The 20,687-nt window shown below is 36.5% G+C and overlaps 1 protein-coding gene across 8 annotated transcripts in view; it reads left to right on the forward strand.

The window, feature by feature from the left end:
- The window catches only part of FERRY3 (FERRY endosomal RAB5 effector complex subunit 3), a 45,817-nt gene extending 25,596 nt beyond the window's left edge, over window positions 1–20,221 (forward strand). For 5 of the 8 annotated variants that reach the window (XM_081058176.1, XM_081058175.1, XM_081058177.1 and 2 more), the window contains 4 exons: window positions 2,179–2,381; window positions 18,397–18,454; window positions 18,995–19,071; window positions 19,667–20,221. In XM_081058176.1, coding sequence (XP_080914302.1) covers window positions 2,179–2,381; window positions 18,397–18,454; window positions 18,995–19,071; window positions 19,667–19,759 — 431 coding nt within the window. In that variant the 3' untranslated portion in view covers window positions 19,760–20,221. The remainder of the gene's footprint in view (window positions 1–2,178; window positions 2,382–18,396; window positions 18,455–18,994; window positions 19,072–19,666) is intronic. The other 3 variants (XM_081058179.1, XM_081058178.1, XM_081058174.1) reach the window with 1 other exon arrangement.
- Window positions 20,222–20,687: the final 466 nt, after the last annotated feature.

The raw sequence follows: 20,687 nt of genomic DNA on the forward strand, positions 1-20,687 counted from the left end.
TTCCCAAGATCACTCAGCCAGTAAGTGCTAGAGACCAGATCTCCTTATCCCAATCTAGTTCTTTTTCTACTATAGTATTCTGATTACTACTGCCAGCCAGGACGCCCATTTTATTAATGGATAAAATGAGGCTAAGAGAGAAGTCATCTAAGGTCAAACCAAGCAGTGCCAGTTTGGGGATTAGGAACACCTGAACCATTCACTAAGTCATCTGCCTCCCCACTGGACCATAGCCTGGGTTTAATGCTACAACTTCCATCACCTAAATTATCAGTAGGATTTTAGGAGCTAATACATTACACTGGGCCCAAAAGGACATTATCTCATAGAGTGTACTTGGTTTCTGACAAGCTGTCTATGTCTTTTATTGCCATCCAGGGAAATTGTAACTGTACTATTTCTCATCAGACAATTTTCTTTGTCTAGCTTGCATTGATATTTCAGGCACTATCCTTTGTTTAATTTCTTTTTCTGCTTGTATACTTCTTTTATCTTAAGTTAGAAACAAAAGACCTTTGCCTGGGGCCTGTCAGTGGCGTCCATGAGTACGGTTTATGCACACTGGTAACTAGAAAAAGTTAAACATTGTGCTAAGGTATACTAAGTACTTTTAACTATACTATATGTTTATCAGTAAATATAAGTAAAATCCTAAGGTAATGACTTTGAAGAAAAGGTGAAAAGAATTTGTAAGGGCAGGGGTTAGTGATAAAAGAGTATTTCTTAGAAGAACAAAGCTTTCCTAGAAGGACTTATCAGAATTTCCAGGGAGCAATGTGTATTTGTAAAAACATTCTTTATATGTTTTGTATTTTACTTATTTATACTGATAGAAACTGCAGGATAGAGAACCGGATGAGTTTTTTTGATTCTGTTGGAGTTTTTTTTTGGCTAGTTGGCTACATAGGAAATGGAATGGTTGTAGAAAGCATGGATTTTAAGGTTTGATAAACACTGCTCTACCATTCAGTCTAAAACATCTGTTCATTCATTCATTTAACAAATATTTATTGACTGCCTTCTGTGTACCAGATACTGTTCTATGTGTTAGAGATAAAACATTAATCAAGGTAGACAAAATTCCTATAGGTGTGGAATGTAAACAATGGTCTCTTTAAACTAATCTCATAATGAAATAAAATAATTGTAATGCTGAGAATAAAATAAAACAGAACAATGTGAAAGAGAATAAGAGAGGGGTGAGGGAGTGCTCTCTCAAATGGGACAGTCAAGGAAGACCTTTGATATGAGGCATGACTGATGAAAAGAAGTCAGCCATACAGGAATCTTTGGGAAGCCTTTCAGGAAGCAGCCCTGACTCGGGAATGAGCTCTGCGTGTTTGAAGAACTGAGCGAACGCCTGTGTGTCTGAGCGGGAGGAGAGAGGCTGGAACAAATTGATAGTCAGTGTCTGGATCTCATAGGCCTTGTACGCCACAGTCAGAAGTTTGGCCTTTTCCTGAATATAGTGTGAGCCTGTTAGACGATTTTAAGTAGGGGACTGATGTAATCTGATTTATATACACATATTAATCATTTTGCCTGCAATGTGGAAATGGTTTGTAGGTGGGCAAGAATGGGAGCAGAGAGGTTAATTAAGAAAACCTATCACAAAAACCTAGGTGAGGGATGATGGTGGCATGAACTAGGATAATAGCAATAAAAATAGAGTGCTGAGATTTGAGATGTTTGTTGGAGATGTTACTGAAAATAGTTGGTGGAGAATCGACTGGGGATTGGGGAAGGGAGCATTGCCAGAAAAACAGTAATGAAGAGCAAACGTCTACGTTTCTGTTCCAAGGAACTAACTGGATAGAGATTGGACCCGTAAATTGAGATGGAGAAGAAGAGCAGATTTAGAGTGTGGGGGTGACAAATAATCAAGTAACCCATTTTCACATATTAAGTTTGAGTTAAACATCTACATCAAAATAGAGATGATGAGTACTCATTGGATTTTCTTTCTGCTCGATGATTAGTTCATGAACCTAATGCAAAATTTTTCATCGCCTTCTTTCCAAGAAGTAAGAAGCAGTAATCATATTCTTCCCACCCAACATAGGTTCCTGATATACCTCTACTAGTTCAACACCTTGACTGTCCCTTCCGTTATTTATAAAGTCACTGATGACTGTGGTTTATGCATTTGAAAATCACAATTGTATTTGTTGTTCACAGGAGAATTTTATATTACACGGCATTCAAATCTCTCAGAAATCCATGTTGCTTTCCATCTCTGTGTGGATGACAATGTGAAATCCGGGAACATCACTGCTCGCGACCCTGCCATTATGGGACTGCGAAATATCCTCAAGGTCTGCTGTACCCATGACATCACAACCATAAGCATTCCGCTCTTGCTGGTGCATGATATGTCAGAGGTGAGTACATCGAAAAATAGAATAATTTTATGAATATGTTAACCCTCTATTGTACACTAATAATAAGCTACTCTACATTTTAAAAGCACTTTTTTTTTTTTTACTAATGGACCTTCGTATCTCCTATCTGGTTAATAGAATTGAGTGACATATAATACAAAACAGTGGATAATCCTTAATAGTTATGTTCAGAGAATTGTAGCATTATTCTGTGGTAGGTAAACTAGAAAATCAAAGTTATCTATAGCTTTGGATAAGGCATATGCTCCTACTCCTCCCCCTCTCTCTCTCCTCCTTTTCACCTTCATTTTTGTCGTAAGTAGCATTAAATCTGCCTCCACATTTACATTTGGCTTAGGCTAACATTAAAATTAGTATGCATTCGCTGTGTCTGCTTTAGTAGGCAACGGAAAGAGATGCTAGATGACAGGAAGAAGCCAGCCTCATTTTAGTATTTTCTCCAGGATGCTCTTTGGACGATACAAGTATTGGCTTCTACAATTAAAATTTGACATAATCATGCATTCATTTTATTAAGTACTATTTTTTTTTTACTCTTTTTTTAAAATCTCTTTTTATGACTGCTTTTTCTCCTGCTTTCCTCCCTCACTTACAAAAAACTGGTTAGGCGAAATAATAGTTGTGGAAATAACACAAGGACTAAAAATTGAACTTTCAATAGTCTGGAGGAACAGAGCAGTCTCACAGCCAACGAGGCACACAGTTCCCGGGACAGCCAGGGTCAGCCTGGTGGTGCAGGGCCCATGTCAGCAGCTTGGTACCTGCTGGTGTTGTTTTAAAAAGCAAAATACTAACTGGTAAGTGCAGATTGTGACTGGCAGGAGGGACGTTTGATCCTTGATTATTAAAAGTTGTTTTGCACAATAAAAGGTGTGTGTTAATGCTATATTACAAAGTACAATGTAAAAGATTTTATGTTTTACTTTTTAGAGTGACTAAGTGTTTACTGAGACTGATTATAAAGGGCCTCATTTTTAAATGCAACCTCTTATATAAACACACACATAAAAAATGCCATGTAAGACAAGAAGATTTTAAATGGTTTCCCACTTGTAATCCATTTGTGTTTTCACCAGACACATTATCGTTTTAAGAGCGTTCTTGCTCCATTCTATGAAAGCTGCATCAGACTTGCTAGTCTCTCATTCCATTGACTTCTGTAGCCTCAGTCATACGTAATATGGTATCAGGAGAGATTGACATAAAACGTGCTTTATTTCTCTCCACTGTAGCTTTATAATGTCTTAGTTCCATCAGGAATTTATAGCCATTGTTAAGTTATCATCCTAGGCCATCTATAAAAGAGTCTTTGGGGAGTAACAAAGAAAGTTTGTGATGAATTCCAGCCACAAGGAAACATCCAAACATTCCTGCAGCTGGACTCCTGGTTAACCAGTTTATAAAAATGGTCATATGTAGGTGGGAAACAACCTCAAAAAACAGTGTTTCCAAAAGTCGCTAAGTTCGGATTTACTTCCAGACATCTGATACGACCAGCATTCCCTCTCCCACAAGGTTACAAAAGTTACATGTTTTAAATTGGGACAGCCAGCTGCAGAACATTAAGTTGTTTCCCAAGTGTCCATTTTAATTCACAAAAGTATATTGAGCCACGATCTTACAGTTTGTTGTATTTAAACATCCATTCAGGTCAAGAAGTTTACTCTACAAACTCAGACAACACTCTACAGGATATAGCGGTAATATTTGTCTCAGGCTTCCTGCAAGGATCCCAAAGCATTTTCAGATGTTGCTTTCTCTTCTCTAACAGACAATTGCTAGACACTCAGTTACCACATCTTAGTGTGGGCATAATGATAAAAAATGTTTGAAACAGTTGATGTCCTGTAGTAAAGAAAAAGGACTGTAAAAATTAATGGCAGTTTAAAAAAAATACAAAGGAAAGGAAACAATAATCAAAAAGAAAGATAACTAATATCACAGTTTTATCTCTATAGATCTTTGTGATGTTAAGATACTGTCTTACTGGAGTCAGTCTAACCTGATAGATACGGAATGAACTGCAAGTCAAGAATCCTGAGTTCCTGACTTTCTTTTATTTTTACTATTACCTTCTGAATAATTTGTAATTTAGGGGTTTTAGTTGTAATTGTCGTGGTTGGCGAAGATGTTTGTTTTTAACTTTTTATTAGAGTATAATACCCATATAGAAAAATACATATATCATAAATATATAGCCAAAATTTTCACAAACTGAGCACCAATGTAACCAGTACCCAGATTATGAAACTGAACCTTACCCGGAAGTCACCCTCACACTCCCTTCCAGTCACGTAAGCCACAGTCCCTCCAAAAGGGTAACCAGGATTTTCACTTTGAAAAGCATAGATTAGTTAGATGTGTTTTTGTAGTGTATATAAGTGGAATGAGTCATATAGTACATACTCCTGTATCTGGCTTCTTTCACTCAATACTATGTGAAATTTATTTATATTATTGTTTGTGGTTGTAAACTGTTCCTTCTCATTGTTATATATCATTCCATTGTGTGACTAGACCACAATTATTTAGCCGTTTTACTATTTATGGACATTTGGCTAAGCTTTGATTATTACAGATTATATTTCCAGGTTTTGACTATTATCATAAATGTTGCTGTGAACATTCTACTACATATGTGTTGGCATTTCTGTCGGGCATGTACTTAGGGATGGAACTGTTACGTGTCGGGGTGTGCGCATGTTTCACTTTGGTAGATACAGCCAAATAGTTTCCCGCAATGGTTGTCCTAACCCCATTGTTTTTGAATGAAAAATGAGAAAGCCATACTAGTTCTCCCCTTCTGATAATGGCTATGAAACTGATAAATACAAGTATTTCAAGTATTAGTACGAGTATTGTAGGTGCTCAGAGGCACATACTTGAGAGTAAAGAATAGTCTTGCAATTTCCATCATGGGCACATAAACTCAGAAAATAATTCTATCTAACTTCCAAGACAATCAGTGAAGACCTAAAAGTATATACCAACTAAATCCTAATTACTTCAGCAGTTCAGCATTACCCTAATCAGAAGATTCAAGTGGAGTAGTTAAAGTGTGGCCATGAACTTTCGATAGACGGTACTATCTGCAATTACAATCAGAACTGACATTTTAATTTCAATTTCACAGAATGTGAACACACATTCTGTGTGTTCAGTGCTCACTTATCATCTAAAGTATAGCCAGCCCTAGGGCCCACTTTTCTGCCTGAGCTCCAAGGTCTGAAGTGTTCCACATGAGCCATTCCACTTTTTCAATGGATGTCTTTGGCAGTGTGTTCTCACAGTTGTGACAGTGAGATTTCATCACTTGGCCATTACTTAGCACTCATGATCAAAAACATCTGACCCACTATGTCATGTACTCCATCTGCTGTATAATGTAGCCTGGGATTTGTTTCCAGGGAGAGCTTCGGGACAGCAGGCCATGTCCCATGATGACATTCATGAAGTCATGTCTTCTCGACCATATTGACTTCTGAAGCTTACGGTTTACCTTTCCAAGTACACAAAGCCATTCTTTCTAGGTGCTGGTTTTAAGCAGAGAAAAAAATGACAGGAATGCTTGAGATGGGGTCTCTGTGTAGGTAAATGAGGGCTTTAAAAACAACGAGGACGCATGTACACACAGACGCACATGCTTGCAACGGGCTGCATTTTCTTTCAGGTTCAAGTGCTGCTAAGCAGCATTAAGTTAAAGTAAATGGAATATGAGGGTTTATATCATATGAAAATTAAATTGTCTGTGACTTCAAAGATAGCCTGGGATCCTGCCATGAGTTGGTATTTTGGTGTGTTCCCTACAACACTGATGAAACTGCATTCATTGATATCATTCTGAAGAGTGCGAAGTTTTCAATTTCTGTACTAGATGTTTTCTCTAGACCATTAACCACACATTTACGAAAAGCAAGAAAGCATGGTATTAATGGATAAAAGGTGATGATCTTTTTTTTTCCATCTACTTTTAGTCAGCCGTTAAATCTATCCCCTACTCTAACTTGTGCTTCAGTCTTTCACCATTACCATTGTTATCCTTATTTTAACACATTGGGATAATATATATTTCATATGTTGGAGTTCAAGGCTAGCCCTGCTGAAACTCTGCGCTTATAGCTCACAGTAGGTGTATTCTTGTGAATAGTGATGCGTAGGCTTGACCTCAGCCTGAAATAACTCAAATAATTATAAGACACTGTCAGATAATGCTTTGCTATGTATAAAAATGAGTACCTTGTTTATAATAGTATAAATAGTTATAATTCCTTGATTCTGATTATTTTCATGGTATTTTGGAAAGTGGTATGTTTTAGAGTAGCATTTTAAGGTGATACAAATACTCAGTTATACTTTAGTATTTGTTCCTACATATGATCCTTTAATAAAATGTTTAACATAATGAAAGATAAGTATGTCCTAAATAAAATACCATGATTGAAACACAGCAGAAACAACCACACATAAAAACAGATACACAAAGATTTGAGACACAGACCATGAAATATTTGATTACTGTCTTTAAAGAACTTGAGGACAAGCTTAAAATATCTTCAAGTAAAAAAATGCTATGAAAAATGACCTAGCAACTACAGAACTAAGCTTAGTTGCTGAAAGAAATTTTAAGACCTGAATAAGTGGAGAGATACAGTGTTTATGGTTTGGAAGGCTCAATACTATTAAGATATCAGTTCCCCTCAAGTTGATCTGTATAGACTTAAATCTTAATCAAAATCTTTATAAGGCAATTTGGAAGATACTGACAAGCTATTCTAAAATTTATGTGAAAGCCACAGGACCTAAAACAGCCAAAACAATTTTGAAAAAGAACAAAGTTACACCAATTTATTTCAAAACTTATGGTAAAGCTATATTAACCAAATACAGTGTGACCTTGGCAGGGCAATAGACTATGGGTCAAAGGAACAAAGTAGAGAATCCAGAAATAAATCCATGCATGTCTGATCCTTTGATTTCCAGCAAAGATGCCAAGGCAGTTCAATGGGAGAAAGGGTAGTGTTTACAGCCGCTGGTATGGGAAGAATTGGATATTGGTATAGAAGAAAACAACCTTGACTTTTCCCCAACATCATACATAAAAAGTAACTTAAAATGGATCATAAACTTAAACGAAAAAGGTAATACTATAAAACTTCTAGAAGAAAACGTAAAAGAAAACCTTGATGACATCAGGTTAAGGAAAGATCTGTTAGGATACAAAAAACATAAGCTGTAAAAAAAAACACAATAAATTGTACTTCACTAAAACTGAAAACCTTTGTTCAGCAAAAGATGCTTTTTAAGAAAGAAAGTGCAAGTCTCAGACTGCCGCATGATGTTGGGTGATTCACTGTACCTTTCTGGTTGTCCTTTTTAAAAATTTATAAAGTTTTTTTCTTGTGAGATGCAAGTTACTTATGTACTTTGTAAAGTTCCATGTAAACAAGACATTATTATTTTAGTTTTAAGAGTTATCAGCATTTCTCTCACCTGTATGTAGATATTTCTTAGTCACCTTAAGAAATATACTTTTTTTTTTAAACTCAGGACAAAACCTTGTCCCACTATGCGTCTGTGCACCCCCTAAGGCACTGTGGCTCACTTGCAACAGGCTTTGCAGTTACAAGGAATACGCTTCCTCTTTGGGGAACTTTGAAGCTGAGAAGTATTGGAAACAAAATTTAAACATCATAAAATTCTACTAGTCATTTTTATAAGCTTGCAGAACTTTGGAAAAGAGGATTCTTTATTTTTAGTCCTCTCAGCAACTAGGCCCCTTTTATTTACCAGTCTTAAAGTATCTTGGACATAACAAGTAGTTTCCTGTCAAAGTCTGCTACAGAGAAAGGCACTTTCTTTTTAAATTCCCCTGGATAAAACCATGATTCACTCAGCCTGTCTTTTTGAGCATCGTTATGCTCACTTAGTGTGGTAGAAGGCATCAAAAAGGTAGTAAAGGTGAATAAAAAGTGGTTCCTGCCCTTAGAGAGCACACAACTTAAGAACAGAAAACATAAATCACATCTCCCTACCTATTGCTCTCCCACACCCCATCCCAAAGAAAGACAGGGTAAAATGTGATCATTGAGACAAAAGAAAAACTAGTACTTGGGAGTTCAGAGGATAGCAATACCATTCGTAGCTACGAAAATAGGAAATACTTTATGAAGGAGATGGCAGTTAAGCTGGACACTGAAGAATGAAGATCAGGTTTCAATAGATGGAACTAAGAGGGGGGCATGCTAGACAGAAGAAATGGCTTAAGGAGAAGTGGGAGGAAGTGGATGACAGGCATTGCAGGTCATGTTTAGGCAAAGGTGGGCAGATGTGCTTGAGTGAAACCTTCGTTTTTTTATTTAAACATCATAGAAGCTGAAGTAGTTTCGGCCTTAATGTAAATAGCCTTGAATACTAAAAGAAAGTCTTAGATACTATTCATGAGACAATAGGAGACAATTGTAAGTTATTAAACAGCAATATTAATATGATCAGAAATGTACTTAAGATAAATTAGCCAAATAAGTGCTTTGGAGGGGAACTATTGAAGTCCACGAAAATACGTAGGAAGCCATAGCAATAACTAGTCATGAGGTACAAAGACCATCAGAGTTTAGTGAAGAACTAGGATATTCAATAACAGATCAGCCTCTTGGAGGGGTTGGCAAGTTTAATGAAAAAAGGAAGTGGTCACTAATGTGAATTATGCCAGTGAGGTCAATTAGAGTAACACTGAGAAACGGTTTGGTAAATAATAATCATTGAATTACAACCCAACATCTAAAGTAAAGATCCATAAGTCCATACTGGTATAAACAGATGAATGAATGAAAGAATGAATGAATGAGAAGAAACAAATCTCCCATGAAGAATTCCAAATAATTCATGTAAATACTCCATTCTCAAGGAGCAAAACATCTCCATCTTTTAAGTGTGTGCTGTTCATAGTGAGTAACTTCTTTCCAAAGAGTACAATGTGGGAAGAGCTAGAGGTGAGAGAAATAAATGTACAGTGGAGAAACCTGAAAAACACTACCCTCAACCAGGTGATCCAGCTCAATATCAACAGTCATAAATCACGTTGACAGTGTACACCCTTGATATGATGTTATGAAAATGACACTTTACCCCTGTAGTCCTCCTACCAAAACCCATAGCTCAAGTCTGATGAAAAAAACATCAGATAAATCCCAGTAGAAGGCATCCAAAACTGTCAAGGTCATCAAAAACAAGGGAAGTCTATGAGACAGTCGCAGGCAAGAGAAACCTAAGATGACACAGTGACTCAATATAGTATCCTGGATGTGATCCTGGAACAGAAAAAGTCATCAGGTAAAAACCAAGGAAACCTGCATTAATGGATTTTAGTTAATAATGTATCGGTAGTGCTTTTTTAAAATTATTGGTTATTAAATGATTTGTTTATTTTACAGCATTTATAGAAAACAGACAATGGAATAAAAGAGTACAAAGGATAAAAATAATACAAAGAATAAAAATATATTTGGGGTTTTATTTTTCATTGACAGCAAATAGAAATCCTTTAGTGAGATCATAGCACTTTGACAATATTATGATTAAATTCAGTAAAAGTACTTGGAAGATCACATTCTACATTTGCCTCTATCTGTGGCGTCTAATTTATCTGGCTCCTTAAATGATAGGGTGAAAGCCCCTGTTTGCTGGGAAACATTTCCAAAATGAAATTCTAGGTTCTCTTGTTAAATTTTTTTTCATGTCAGTTGTTGAAATGAGGCCTGTGTGTGTGTTGGTTATTTCACCGTAATATCATGACCACTGTTTCTGTTATTCCACAACTATTATTTTACAGTGCAGAAAAGACTTCCGTTGTAGTCTGCTGTTGCTTTAAATGAATACGTGTAAATCATTGAAAACCCAGCATGAATTAGAATTTCTGAAGGATTTTCCCTGCAGTTGTTTCATACAGTCTGTTCTCTTTCTTCTTGGTAGGTACATAGACAGCCTCCGTTTTAGTAATATCCTAATGTAAGATGTTAATAATAGAGGAAAGTGAGCATGGAAATATATGGAAATTCTCTGTACCGTTTTCATAACTTTTCTGTCAATATCAAACTATTTCAAAAAGTAAAGTCTCTTTTTTAAAAGCAATCAGGGTAGAACCATTTTGGATCTATTAAGTTTGTAATACTGTTAAATAATATTTTAAGTAGTGTTTAAATGTCCAAGTGTTGGTGAACATATGGTAAAATTGGATGGTGCATACATTGCTGATGGCTAATGTAAAGTGATCTAACCTTTCAGGGAAGAACCTAAATTTTATTTCACTAATCAATAGAAATAAGTATCCCAAAAAATTGTCAAAAAAAAACAAACACGAGAGACAGAGACATACATATACATAAATATGTTCACTGCAATGTTATTAACAAAAAAAAAGTGGAAATCTAACTATAAGGTACTGTTTAAATAAATTATGATACATTAATTCAACAAAACAGTACTTTTTAAATTGTGTTCTGAAGATCTCCCCAGGATCCTAGCCCCTTCTGGACGTCAGCAACATTAAAAATATTTTCACAATAGTAAGACATGATTTGCCTTTAACATTCTCATTCTTACATGAGCATCAGTGAGTTTTTCCAGAGGCTACATGCTATATAATAACACACCAGATTCAATGCAGAGGCAGATGTGAGAATCCAGATGTCTTCTATTAAGAAAGGCATTAATGAGATTTTCATATATGTAAAACATTGCCACTCTTCTCACTAAATTTTTTTTTAATTAAAGTTTATTGGGGTGACAATTGTTAGTAAAGTTACATAGATTTCAGGTGTACAATTCTCTAATACATTATCTATATCTCACACTGTGTGTTCACCACCCAGAGTCAGTTCTCTTTCCATCATCATATATTAGACCACGTTTACCCTCTTCTAGAGACCCCCTCCCTCTTTACCCTCTGGTAACCCCTAAACTGTTGTCTATGTCTATGAGTTTTTGTTCTTTCATTTGTTTGTCTTGTTCTTTTGTTGTTTTCAGTTTTGTATACCACATATCAGTGAAATTATATGGTTCTCTACTTTTTCTGTCTGACTTTTTTAGTTAGCGTTATAATCTCAAGATCCATCCATGTTGTCACAAATGCTCCTATTTCATCTTTTCTTACCGCCGAATAGTATTCCATTGTGTATATATACCACAACTTTTTTATCCATTCATCTACTGAAGGACATTTTGGTTGTTTCCATGTCTTGGCCACCATAAATAAAGCTTCAGTGAACATTGTAGCACACATGTCTTTATGGATAAATGTTTTCAGATTTTTTTGGTAGATACCCAGGAGAAGCATTGCTGGGTCATATGGTACTTCTATTCGTAATTTTTTGAGGAACCTCCACACTGCCTTCCATAACGGCTGCACCAGCCTGCATTCCCACCAGCAGTGTATGAGGGTTCCTTTTTCTCCACAGCCTCTCCAACACTTGTTATTTGTCTTGTGGAGGATAGCCATTCTGACTGGGGTGAGGTGATATCTCATTGTGGTTTTTATTTGCATTTCTCTGATGATTAGTGATGTTGAGCATTTTTTCATATGTCTGTTTTCCATTTGTATGTCCTCTTTGGAGAAATGTCTCTTCAGGTCCTCTGCCCAGTTTTCAATTGGGTTGTTTGTTTTTTTGTTGTTGAGTTTCATGAGTTCCTTGTATATTTTGCATATTAGCCCCTTAATGGAGGCACTGTTTGCAAAAGTCTTCTCCCATTCAGTCGGTTGCCTCTTTATTTTGTCGATGGTTTCTTTTGCTGTGCAGAAGCTTTTAAGTTTCATATAGTCCCATTCATTTATTTTAGCTTTTACTTCCCTTGCCTTTGGAGTCAAATTCATAAAATGCTCTTTGAGCCCGAGGTCCATAAATTTAGTACCTATGTTTTCTTCTATGCAGTTTATTGTTTCAGGCCTTATGCTTAAGTCTTTGATCCATTTTGAATTAATTTTGGTACATGGTGACAGATAGCAGTCCAGTTTCGTTCTTTTGCACATGGCTATCCAATTCTCCCAGCACCATTTATTGAAGAGGCTGCTTTTCTTCATTGTATATTTTTTGCTTCTTTGTCAAAAATTATCTGTCCATATTTATGTGGGTTGATTTCTGGGTTCTCAAATCTATTCCATTGGTCTGTGTGTCTGTTTTTCTGCCAATACCCTGCTGTTTTGATTATTGTTGAGCTGTTGTACAAGCTGAAGTCGGGGAGTGTGATACCTCCAGCATTGTTCCTTTGTCTTAAGATTGCTTTGGCTATTCGGGGTCTTTTGTGGTTCCATACAAATTTGATGATTTTTTTGTTCTATTTCTTTAAAAAATGCTATTGGGATTTTGATGCGGATTGCAGTAAATCTGTATATTACTTTGGGTAATATGGCCATTTTAACTATGTTGATTCTTCCTATCCATGAGCACCGAATGTCTTTCCATTTCTTTGTGTCTTCTTCAATTTCTTTTAAAAATGTCTTATAGTTTATTCCTAGGTATTTTATTCTTTTTGCTGCAATTGCAAAAGGAATTGTTTTGTTTATTTCTTTTTCTGAGATTTCATTGTTAGTATATAGGAATGCAGTGGATTTTGTACGTTGATTTTGTAGCCAGCAACTTTACTGTATTCGTTGATTGTTTCTAATAGCTTTTCAGTGGAGTCTTTAGGGTTTTCTATATATAGCATCATGTCATCTGCAGAGTGACAGTTTAACTTCTTCATTCCCAATTTAGATGCCTTTTATTTCTTTCTGTTGCCTGATTGCTCTGGCGAGGACTTCCAACACAATATTGAAAAGCAGAGGTGATATGGGACAGCTCTGCCGTTTTCCTGAACATAGAGCAAAGGGCTTCAGTTATTCACCATTAATTATGAGATTAGCTGAGGGTTTGTCATACGTGGCCTTTGTTTTGTTCAGGTATTTTCTTTCTATACCGATTTTATTAAGTGTCTTAATTATAAATGGATGTTGTATCTTGTCAAATGCTTTTTCTGCATCAATTGATATAATCATATGATTTTTGTCCTTTATTTTGTTTACGTGATGTATCACATTGATGGATTTGCGTATGATGAACCATCTCTGTGCCCCGGGGATGAACCCCACTTGGTCGTGATGAATAATTTTTTTAATGCATTGTTGTATTTGATTTGCTAGCATTTTGTTTAGGGTTTTTGCATCTTTATTCATCAGAGATATTGATCTGTAGTTTTCTTTTTTTGTGTTATCCTTACCAGGTTTTGGTATCAGGGTAATGTTGGCCTCATAAAATGAGTTAGGGAGTACTGTCTCTTCTTCAATTTTTTGGAAGAGTTTGAGCAGGATTGGTATTAGATCCTCTTTGAAGGTTTGGTAGAATTCACTAGTGAAGCCATCTGGTCCTGGACTTTTGCTTTTGGGAAGGTTTTGGAGGACTGATTCAATTTCCTTGCTGGTGATCGATCTGTTTAGATTTTCCAGTTCTTTGTGATTCAGCCTAGGAAGGCTATACTTTTTTAAGAACTTGTCCATTTCTTCTAGGTTATTGAATTTGATGGCATATAGTCCTTCATAGTATTCTCGGATGATGCTTTCTTTGTATTTGGGTGGCATTCGTGATAACTTCCCCGCTTTCATTTCTGATTTTGTTTATTAGTGTCTTTTCTCTTTTTATCTTAGTGAGTCTAGCCAAGGGTTTGTCAATTTTATTAATCTTTTCAAAGAACCAGCTCTTTGTCACATTCATTTTTTCTATTGTCTTTTTATTCTGTATTTCATTTAATTCTGCTCTGATTTTTATTATTTCCTTTCTTCTGCTGACCTTGGGTTTCATTTATTCTTCTTTTTCTAGTTCTTTAAGGTGTAACGTGAGGTTACGTATTTGGGATTTTTCTTGTTTCTTGAGATAAGCCTTAAATGATATAAATTTCCCTTTTAAAACTGCTTTCGCTGCATCCTAAAAATTGTGGTAGGGTGTATTATTATTGTCATTTGTTTCTATGTATCTTTTTGATCTCTTGTTTCTTCTTTGACCCAGTCGTTCTTTAAAAGTATGTTGTTTAATCTCCACATATTTGTGGTTTTTCCCGCTTTCTCTTTGCAGTTGATATCCAATTTGAAAGTCATCATAGAATATTCTTGGTATGATTTCAGTCTTTTTAAATATGCTGAGGCTAGTTTTATGTCCCAATATATGGTCTATCCTTGAGAATGTTCCATGTATACTAGAAAAAAATGTATAGTCTGATATTTTAGGATGAAGTGCTCTATAAATGTCAATTATGTCCATTTCATCTAATGTGTCATTTAGGGCTGCGATTTCTTTATTCATTTTCTGTTTGGATGGTCTATCCATAGCTGTCAATGATATATTTAGGTCCCCTTGTATAATTGTATTTTGGTCAATTTCTCCCTTTAGTTCTGTTAGTAGTTCCTTGGTATATTTCGGTGCTCCCTGATTGGGGGCATAAATATTGCTGACTGTTATGTCTTCTTGTGGTATAGTCCCCTTTACCATTATGAAATGTCCATCTTTGTCTCTTGTTACCTTTTTTATCCTGAAGTCTGTTTCATCTGATATCAGTCTGGATACACCTGATTTTCTCTGGATACCATTTGCTTGGAGTGTCAATTTCCACCCTTTCACTTTGAGTCTGTGTTTGTCCTGGTAACTGAGATTGTGTCTCTTGGAGGCAGCATATAGTTGGGTTTAGCTTTTTTATCTAATCTGCTACTCTGCTAATCTGCCTTTTCATTGCTGAGTTCAGTCCATTTACATTTAGGATGATTATTGATATGTGAGGATTTCCTGTCATTCTATCTTTAGTTTTCTGGTAAGACTGTGTCTCTATTGTTTCTTTGCCTTTTTGTTGTTGTCTATTATTTCTGTGTGGTGGTATTCTATGATTTTTCCCTCTATTTTTTCTTTTATTACAGTATATCTTTCAGTTCTGAATTTTTTTGAGTGGTTACCCTTAAGTTTATGTAAAAGAAAATTTCATATTAGAGTATTCCATTTTCTTCAGCATGCTTGCTTTCTTCATTCCTATATTCTGGTTCAGGCCTTTACTCTTCTCCCTTTTATATTTTGGTTGTCACAAATAATCCCTATTTATGCTCACCGAATAGACTCCTTCAGCATTTCTTGTAGTGCAGGTCATGTGTTAGAAAATTCCCTCAGCTTCTGTATGTCTGGAAAGGTCTTTATTCCTCCTCCATATCTAAAGGGTATCTTTGCTGGATATATTATTCTTGGCTCATAATTTCTCTCTTTCAATAATTTGAATATTTGATCCATCCTGGCTTGTAGAGTTTCTGCTGAAAAATCTGATGCTAATCTAATGGGCTTTCCTTTGTAGGCTGCTGTCTTCTTTTCCCTGACTGCCTTGAGGATTCTTTCTTTGTCGTTGATTTTTGACAGCTTCAATACAATGTGCCTTGGAGAAGGCCTGTTGGGGTTGAGGTATTTAGGTGTTGTATTTACTTCTTGGATTCAAGGATCTAGTTCTTTCCACAAGTTCTGGAAGTTCTCATCGACTATTTGTTTGAATATACTCTCTGTTCCCTTCTCCCTTTCTTCTACTTCTGGTATGCCCATTATTCTTATATTGCTCTTTCTGATGGAGTCAGAAAGTTCTTGTAGAGTTATTTTGTTTCTTTTAAGTCTCAAGTCTCTTTCTTCTTCCATCTGTGTAATTTCCAGGTTTCTATCTTCAATGTCACTGATTCTTTCCTCCATTAAGTCAATTCTACTACCTAAGCTGGCTATTTCTTCATTTCTTTTATTGAGTTCTTAATCTCCAGAAATTCTATTTTTTTTTTTTTAATTTCAATCTCTTTCATAAAATGCTCATGTTGTTCTTTGATTCTGTTTCTGAGTTCATTAAACTTCCTTTCTGTGTTTCCTTGCATCTTGTTGAGTTTTTTCAGAACTGCAATCTTGAATTCTCTGTCAGTTAAGTCACATATTTCCATGTCTTTAAGGTCATTTGCTGGAGACTTCATTTTCTTTCTGAGCTGTCTTGTTACCTTGGTTATTCATGGCAATTACTGATTTATTATTTCTCTTCCTAGACATCTACAGGAGTGGGTTCTCCAACAGGTTGATAGAAAGAGGTCTTTCTTTTGTTTTTCAGTAGGTGTTGGTAGAATGTTTTATTTTCTCTCCAACTGCAGCCTTTTATTCTCTCTCACACTGTAGTGCTATATTTTCTCTGCACTATTCTGGCTTCTCACATAATGGGGTGATTCCATGGAAGGCGGGCTTCTCCTCTGTCAACAGTTTGCCTGGGTCATAGGGCGCAGTGTCCGTGTCGGTATGCAGAGAGCTTCTGAAGTTCCAAAGCTCTTCCTGCGCCAGATTCAGAGCCCATGTTTTTCAACAGCTCTGTTTACTCCTGCAGGGATCCACCCAGATAGGTGAGGACAGGAGCGGGGTGGGTTGTGATAGGTGGTCCAGAGCAATGGTGGCGACCACCACCACCACCGCCAGTCCTCCTTCCACAGCTCCCTCCCCTTTGATAGAACTAGTTGGGCTGGGAATCTGTGTCTGTGGGCCACAGTTCTCAGAACAGCAAATATTCTGTTCTTTTGATCTGACACTGCTACTGTTCCTCTTCTAGCACCGGGCAGGTGGGGGTAGGGCAAGCTCTGGGGGAGGAAGGAGGGGGCGGCTAGTCTCAGTGCCTAAGGCTTCCGTTCTCTGCTCGGCAGTGAGGGCTTAAACCACCATTTTCAGCCTTCTTCCCTCAGTCTTTTCTCCAAGGTCTCTGCCGTGAGCGTTGGATTCAGCCACGTTATATGCTGTCCCCTCAGCCCTGTGGGCCATAAACGGAGCCCTAGCAGTCCGAGTTCTTCCCTCTCCCACCATTGCAGTAGTTCTGGGATGCAGTGAGCTCGGAGCACTGAGCTAGGTCTGCGTCCTGCGCCCACGCAGCGCCATCACCACACTTCTCCCTTCCCTCCTCCCCGGTTGCACAATTTGCTCACCTTTAGATGATTTCAGTAGTGCGCCTCTTCATCTTGCCTGTCTGCTGCACGGGGAGTCCTCTGTGGAATTATAGTTGTTCAATTTGTTGTAAATTCCAGGGGAGATTTCAAGAGGCTCACCTCATGCCATTTGTATGACGTCATTCACTAAAATTTTTTGTTTTGGAAAATATAGTTACTTTCCATTTAAAAAAAGTTATGTTAACATGCTTATCGTCTTTAAATAAAATTAGCATTTTTAGCAGTTTTCATTTCTAATGCAATAAATATCAAGAGATATAATCCACATAAACAAAACTCATTAGAGTGTTCAGTGATTTTTAGAAGTGTAAAAAGATCCTAAGATCCAAAAGATCGAGAATCACTGTAATGAAATAATAAACATATTTTATCGTTATAATTATGAGGACTTGCAACATGGGAAAATAATTCTGATACAGTGAAAAGAAATAGAATTTAAAATGGCATAATTGCTGATCATAATTAGGAAAAATTATAAAATGTATTGGCTAGAGTCTGACACGGGCACTCAGTCAAGATTAGACAGGAATATAGAAAAATGATCGCATTTGGTTTGTGAGGTGGCTGGGGTGGGGTGGTTGTTTATTTCTATTACTTTTGTAATAACATAATAAAAATATTTTAATGTGTTACTTATTCAAATATTGTACAATTTAATAGAGTTATTCATGTTAACATATTGAGAATAGTAGGTGGAGTTTCTACAGCATTAATATTTTTGTTTAGAATTATACTAGATATGTTCATTTTTTAAATTATATTTACTAGGCTAATTAAATTAACATTTCACAAGTATAGTATAACAGCTGGAAGAAGTCATATGCCTGAAAATCAGAGGAATTCCAGCTGAAATTAGCAAATATTTGCCCAAATCTATTCACAAACTGGATGGCCCACATTATAGATAAATAAAGATCTGACTATATATATATATATATATATGTATTTTTAAAAATTTATTGAAAACAAGATTTGTTTTGTTTCTGCTTTTAGGAAATGACTATCCCGTGGTGCTTAAGGAGAGCAGAGCTTGTGTTTAAGTGTGTTAAAGGTGAGCATAACCTTGTATTTAACAACGGCCTATTTGTCTTTCTCCCAAATATTGAAAGCAGAGCAACCCAGGAGAAAGAATGTGAAAGTTACCCCTGCTATCTGGTGCCTCAATTAAATGGGTTTAATAAGGAAATAATTCATAACAGGTTTTTTTACTTCTCGTCGCAAAATAAGTATCCTGCCCTTGACATACAGGATATTTGGACGTTATTTATATTTAACTCTGATTATACCTTATTCTCTATTGCTTTTACTTTCTTAAAAAGAAACGAAACATGAGCCACATGTTTAATTAGACTTTAATAATCTGTTTTGGCTTCATCGTGTGGAGACTAAACAGGACTTGTGTTGACTAAACCGTGTTAAACCTCTTTGGCGTGGGGAATCAAGGATTGCAGAAGCCTCTCCTCCAGGCAGGTGGCTACCTAAAAAGTTAAGACATGAAGATGCACAACGAAAATTCAGTTTATTTCAGTAAAGGATTTGTAGGTTTGAAGACCAGACTCATAATTGAGCAAAGTCTATTGTTCTGTCTTAGGTTTCATGATGGAAATGGCTTCGTGGGATGGAGGAATTTCTAGGACGGTGCAGTTTCTGGTACCACAGGTGTGTTATGTGAGTAGGGCTCACCCCAACTTCATCTCTGTTATTATATTCCTCACAGAGTGAGCACATTGCCCCTAATATTTAACAAATGCTATCAGCCTCCTGTTTTTTAAGGGGAGAAGTGTTTGGATGCCATAAAGCCCTTAGTCTATTGGCAAAATCTCAGAATCTCCATTCGGGATCTTTTATTTCACTCCAAAACCAAACGTGACTCATTTTTGCTTTGATTTGTTTTTTCCACATTTATGTTACAGAGATTTTGAAGAGTCATAAATAAAGGCATCGATTAGCAGAGAATGATTCCGTCTTCTGTGTAGACCTTAACAAAGTTAGTGGAACTCTTATTATTGATTACCCTGGAGTTATCTAGGTTTTTTTCTGGTAATCAAACCTATTATGTGACAGAAACAACATTGTTTCTCAGAGGACGGACGGAGCAGGAAAACACCCCGCCCAAAGCCGGGCAGTTAAATCAGCCATGAACGATAATTTTTACATATTGCACTCCGTATCTACAACTAGTTCCATAATTTAAAATATTTAAAAATTGTTTAAAAATCAATGACGATTTAACAAATACAAACTTCTTTTTAACCTCTTACAGAGTATTTCTGAAGAAATGTTTTATCAACTTAGTAACATGCTTCCCCAGATCTTCCGAGTATCATCAACACTTACTCTGACATCCAAGCACTAAACCCTCATAGATCAACATGCTGGAGGAAGAGGATTGTTAAACTCTCCAGGAACTCAACCTCTGCTGGGATACGGTCAAGCAGAAGATGCCCAGAAAGAGAACTTGCGACCCAAGCCACACATCAAATCATGATAGATGTCTGTTAAACATTCTAAAAGTTCATCTAGTGTACAGGCTAGTGATTAGCCCCTTCCTTATACAGTTATTCTTAAAGTCTCTTTCTGGGAAACAAAATGACATTTTTTTTTATTGTAGTGTCCTATCTGAATATTAGAAGGTTAAAACTTTCTGTATACCACACATGGACACTTGATGTAAGGAATTGTTCACTACATTTTCATGGAGACATTTGTCTTTTCCCAAAAAGTTGAATCCTATCAGGTGCAAGGCTTAATGAAGCATACAAGTAAAACCTTCCCTCTATCTTATTTGCCATTGAAAAATAAAAAGCACTGAAGTATACATTGCAAGTATGGCTGTCTTGTGAAAATCTTTGTAAAAACACAAATACATGAAACTGATGTACTTATTGTTTTAAATTCTATTTCAAAAACTTGCTTTTAATGTATTCTTTCTAAGGTTTTATAAGTTGAAAGTCAGAAAAAGGCTGGATCCTTTACCTCTGTCTCATCTTCCCTAGGAAACCTCAGCCTTGTCTGATGATAGCATTTCATGGGCTGGGAGGATAGTGCTGATTTGCAAACCCGGTGGAAGTTAGTTTAAACCAGCACCTTGCTCGTCAACTTCGTGACAGTCAAACAGTGAGAATCCTTCTCTCTCTACCCCGCTTCCTGCATTCTCAGTGTCCTTAACCATTCTCCTGCATTTCTTTGCTGGTAACTGTGTCCCATTTCTGTCTCTGCTCTTCTTTTTCCTCGTCTTTTCCATCGTCTGTCCTGTGGAACTCTGTCCTCAGATGCTGCGGATC

This window comes from Rhinolophus hipposideros (genome assembly GCF_964194185.1).
Source record: "Rhinolophus hipposideros genome assembly, chromosome: 9".
NCBI lineage: Eukaryota > Metazoa > Chordata > Mammalia > Chiroptera > Rhinolophidae > Rhinolophus > Rhinolophus hipposideros.